This window comes from Triticum dicoccoides, chromosome 2B (genome assembly GCF_002162155.2).
Source record: "Triticum dicoccoides isolate Atlit2015 ecotype Zavitan chromosome 2B, WEW_v2.0, whole genome shotgun sequence".
NCBI lineage: Eukaryota > Viridiplantae > Streptophyta > Magnoliopsida > Poales > Poaceae > Triticum > Triticum dicoccoides.
This window is the reverse complement of record NC_041383.1, coordinates 245,211,546-245,216,552: the sequence shown is the minus strand read 5'-3', so window position 1 is coordinate 245,216,552 and position 5,007 is coordinate 245,211,546. Positions and strand designations below refer to the sequence as shown.

General features: G+C 54.3%; 2 protein-coding genes across 2 annotated transcripts in view; both read left to right on the top strand.

Moving 5' to 3' along the window:
- The first annotated feature begins 493 nt into the window (after window positions 1–493).
- LOC119363327 (organic cation/carnitine transporter 2-like) lies at window positions 494–2,230 on the top strand. Its single transcript, XM_037628668.1, has one exon. It carries the CDS (start codon window positions 562–564, stop codon window positions 2,143–2,145), a length of 1,584 nt encoding a protein of 527 aa, XP_037484565.1. The 5' UTR covers window positions 494–561; the 3' UTR covers window positions 2,146–2,230.
- Window positions 2,231–2,480: 250 nt separating this feature from the next.
- Window positions 2,481–5,007, top strand: part of LOC119360820 — a 9,962-nt gene continuing 7,435 nt past the window's right edge. The window contains exons 1-5 of the mRNA XM_037626306.1: window positions 2,481–2,540; window positions 2,719–3,375; window positions 3,476–3,533; window positions 3,620–3,688; window positions 4,280–4,375. Coding sequence (XP_037482203.1) covers window positions 2,481–2,540; window positions 2,719–3,375; window positions 3,476–3,533; window positions 3,620–3,688; window positions 4,280–4,375 — 940 coding nt within the window. The remainder of the gene's footprint in view (window positions 2,541–2,718; window positions 3,376–3,475; window positions 3,534–3,619; window positions 3,689–4,279; window positions 4,376–5,007) is intronic.

Below are 5,007 nucleotides of genomic sequence, written 5' to 3'. Positions count from 1 at the left end.
TAAAACAATAGCAACGGTACTTTGAGTGAACGTAAGAAGGATTCCAGGACAAAAATAGCAAAGAAGCTTTTGATGTACCCATACGGCGGCACCAACTGGAATCAATCCAAGAGATAAGGAAGTTTTATGCCGGGTTTTGTCAAATGATCTGGAGCTAGCTAATCGCCGAGCTCGTACGCAAGAACATGCGGATCAATATCGTGACTGGGTTTCACATGATGGCGGTGGAGCAGGAGCGCCGTAGTACGTAGCGATGGATTACCCTATGCATGGCTCGTTGCTTACGTGGACCCTCGGGTCATCAAGTATACTACACCCCCTCCCATATTCTAAACATATCGTGACTGGATCTCACATGTGTCTCCCCTTATTCAATCCATAATAATGCAGCTCGTCGACGTCGGAATCCTGGTTGGAGCGCTGCACTGCGCTGCTCCGTTGACGTACACTATCCCGCCCGTATAAATACCCCCGCTCTCATCGTTCTCCCCACACAGCCAGTGAGCAGCCAAGATAAGCTAGAGGCAAGCACACACAGAAGCACGCACGCGAACCGTGCGAATGGCTGACACGGCCTCCGCCCCGCTCCTAACAAGCCACAAAACAAGGCCGGCCAAGGCGCCGTCGATCGATGACACCATCGAGACGTACATGGGCGCCACCGGCGCCCTGCAGCTCCTCAAGGCCGTCTTGCTGGCCTTCGCGTGGGCCTTCGACGCGCAGCAGGTGTTCATCTCGGTGTTCACCGACGCCGAGCCGCAGTGGCACTGCACCGGCGCCGACGCGTCCTGCTCGGCCGCCGCGGCCTCTCCGTGCGCGCTCCCGTCCGGCGCGTGGGCGTGGGACCGCCCTGCCGTGACGTCGGTGGTCTCGGAGTGGTCACTCAAGTGCGCCGGCCCGGCGCTCGTGTCCCTCCCGGCGTCCTCGTTCTTTGCCGGCTGCCTCGCCGGCGGCTTCCTCCTCACAACGCTCGCCGACTCGCTCCTGGGCCGCAGGAAGATGCTGCTCGTGTCCATTGTGTCCATGTCCGTCGCTGGCGTGCTCACCGCGTTCTCGCCGAACGTGTGGGTGTACGCCGCCCTGCGTTTCATGTCCGGGTTCGGCAGGTCTATGGTTGGCACGTGCACGCTGGTCCTCTCCACGGAGCTCGTCGGCAAGAGGTGGCGCGACACGGTGTGCGTGGCGGGGTTCTTCTGCTTCACCCTCGGGTTCCTGTCGCTCCCGGCGCTCGCCTACACGTTCCGGGAGGAATCGTGGCGGAACATGTACCTGTGGACCTCCGTGCCTTCCCTCTGCTACTCCATCCTATTCTACTTCCTCGTCCAGGAGTCGCCGCGGTGGCTTCTGGTGCGCGGCCGCAAGCAGGACGCCATCGAGACGCTGCAGCAGATCGCCTCGCTCAACGGCAACAGCATCACGTCCAGCTTCTCCATGCTGCACGCCTGCACCATGAACAATGACACGGCGGAGGAGAGCAGCGGCGACAGCGTGTTCGCCACGCTGCACTCCATGTGGGAGCGCCCGTGGGCGCTCCGGAGGCTGGCGGCGATCATGACAGCCAGCTTCGGCGTCGGCATGGTCTACTACGGCATGCCGCTCAACGTCGGCAACCTGGGATCCAACCTCTACCTGAGCGTCACGTACAACGCGCTGGCCGAGCTGCCGTCGTCCATCCTCTCGTGGCTCCTGATGGGCAGGATCAACCGCCGGAGCTCGGTGATCGCGCTCACCGGGGCGGCGGGGGTGTGGAGCCTCGCGTGCGTCATCATCCCGCAGGGCGCGGCGCGGATGGCCGCCGAGCTGCTCTCCTTCTTCGCGACGTGCACGGCGTTCAACGTCATCATGATGTACTCCATCGAGCTGTTCCCGACGTCCGTGCGCAACTCGGCGGTGGGGCTGGTAAGGCAGGCGCTGGTGCTGGGAGGCGTGGCGGCGCCCGTGCTCGTCGCGCTGGGCCGCGAGAGGAGCTTCTTGTCGTTCGGCGTGTTCGGGCTCGTCGTCGGCTGCTTCGGCATGTTCGCTGCCTGCCTGCCGGAGACGCGCGGGAAGGGCATGTCGGACACCATGGACGAGGAGGAGCACAAGGAGGCGGCGGTGGCCGCTTGCACCGTCGACGATGCGGACTGTAACAGCGACCTCGTGTAATTATACTAAACTGCGGGTTGATGTACAAAGTTAATACCATGCTCCCATTCCAATCAAGTAAATCGCAGCACATTACTGAACCCAACACGTGAAAAGTGAAAACTATAGTACTATGGTCCTCAACATTTTCAGACAAACAGATTCAATTATTATAAAACAGCTGGTCGTCCGAGTCACTGGTGGCTGTGATGCCAATGATTAGATGAGATCAGAGCTTATTCTAACTCTGCATGGAATCTGCTTGGAAGATGCTGATAGATTCGTCGTACCATACGAATATAAAACATGTATATATACCAGGCTAATTTGACCATGCATCCAGAAACAAGAGAAGGATGGATGCCGGAGGCTCCTCAGCGATTAGCAACTCTCGGCCGTCGGATCGTTTCCTTGATGTAATTCCCGCCGTTGGATCTCGCTCCGGATCGAAACCCGGCGCTCGCAGACCGTCCGATCTGGACCGATGCGCCCCGGTCGTGCCACCGCGTGTAAATAACCTGCCCCGCCGAGGGCATTTCCGTCATTTCGCATACAGGCATATAAATTGCCGTGCCGCCTGTGGAGAAACCCTAGCTGCCTCTCTCCCGCACTCGCGCAGCCCATCTCTCTTCCTCCCGTCACCCCCCCTCCTCGCTCGATCTCCTCCCTCGCTTCGCCCTCCCCTCCCCTCGATCTGAATCCTCCCCTGAACCCAGAACTCCATCGCCGCGGCCCGCTCTCCTGTCCATCTCCATCGCCGCGGCCCGCTCTCCTGTCCATCTCCATCGCCGCGGAGGAGGAGATCCAGGCAGAGCGCTCCGCTATCTCCATCGCCGCGGCCCGCCCTTCTGTCCGCGTCTCCCGCGGCTGCTCCTCTGGCAGGAGGAGCAGCCCGAAGGCTGCCTCTACAGCAGCAGCAGCAGCGGAATCACATCCCACAGGCACCAAAAGGCGGTCGGAAGGAGGCGAGCGGCCACCACCGACACACTCGCCGCTGACGCCGGCGGCGACGAACGGATCCTGGCCGTCCCCGTCTCCTTCACATCAGATCCGTCAAGGTCCAGCGGACGACATCATGGGTGGCGTGCGGATGGGCACGGAGCCACGGACGCACACCTCTACGGCGACCCCAATGCCGCCGCCGTCTCGGCGCTCCTCGCATCCCGCTCCGACGGCGACAAGTTCGACGCGCTGAAACACCTCCTCGCCCTCATCGCGCAAGACCTTGACGTCTCCTACCTCTTCCCGCAGGTCCGTCCCCCTCCTCTCTTCTTGTCTTGTCTCACCCGGATTCCGGTGACTCAATCGGATTCCGGTGACTGAATTGCGTGCGTGTGTGCTTGCTGCGCAGGCGGTCAAGAACATGGTGGCGCAGTCGCTTGAGCTGAAGACGCTCGTCCCATCTACAAGTTCGTTCGTTGACTTTTCGGCCGTCGGATCCAACACCGTGCCGCTGTGTGTGTCCCGTCCATTAACTGGGTGAGAATACTCGCAGGTCTACAAGTCATGGGTGTTGGATATACTGGGTCACTCGCAGCTCATGCCCAAAACATGGTGACCACAGGTATGCCTCGCTCACTCCCCTTTACAGTAGCAATAATTTGATGAATCTCTCTGTATGGATGTTTCCTTGTGCCCGTTGCGTGTTCCTGTCCTACAGAACCACCACAGTCGCATAGCCAACGTAGGATAGTTAAGGAAGAGGAAAATGCATTATAATATAATAAGTAGATAAATAAAATGTTACCCTATAATGCCATTCCTTGAAGCTAATTTCCCTTGTAGAGGAATTCACGTGATGGATATATTCTCACAACAATCAGTCTTTGCATTCTAGGAAGCAGAATGGGTAGTGAGAAAGGATCCAGGAAGGAGAAGTCATCGCATTAAGCATAATGATCATGTGAGCTTCACTTAACTTGTGATTCCCGGGATGTTCATATACACATATTGTCATTTTGTTTTTGCCAGGCCAAGATTGTGGTTAAGCATGTATGTGTACTTTAAGATTTTCCTTTTAGTGCTATTTCAGAGTTTCCTTTTGGTGCTATTTCTTATTGGTTGTTCTAGAGGCATTTTGGCCGTGTTTCTTGTATGTTCGCGAGTAAGTAAATTCGAGTTGTGTTTTTGACTGATCAACTCAATTTGATGGCAGATTTGTTTCCATCTTATAACATCATGGAAGAAGGGTGGCTTATATTCCACCCGATCATGCAAGAGTGTTACCGAGAATATAAGCTAGGCCTAAAAGGTTTGGATACTCCATATTCTTTACTTTCATCCATTTGACAAAAAATTGGACTTGGTGAAAAGAACCGTATTACAACGCACTATCATATACTGATATGTAGTACCAACCAGCCATTTTTAAATGAATGTCAGTTTTTGATTTGATAGCTTGATTAAAAAAATCATTAAACGAATGTCAGGTTGGTTTGATAGCTTGATAAAAAAATCAACCGTATAGTTCTCTTTTCTTTAGCTTATTACTGTACTATCAGATTTTTTGACATAGCATGGTCTTCTCTACATGTTTCACATACATTTCTCATCAATATGCATGTCGTTGATACTTAAGTATCCTCCAAAACGAATCCAATTTTCTTAATTTTTTTAGGAAATATTTTCCACTGGCTATGCTTGTTACAAAAAGTGGTGTGTCACGCTCATGTATATGGATTTGCCACGGGGCACGGATGGCCTTTCTCAGTTCACTTTCTACCATCTTTAAAATTTAATCCATATGGAGATGGCATCATATGTATGGAGATGGTATGATATCATGTAAGGTTACTGAAAAAACATCAAAGATTATTTAGTGTGTGATTTACTGAGTATGTGATTCCTTTAGTTGAATCTGAGTGAGGTCGCGTGTATGTTTTA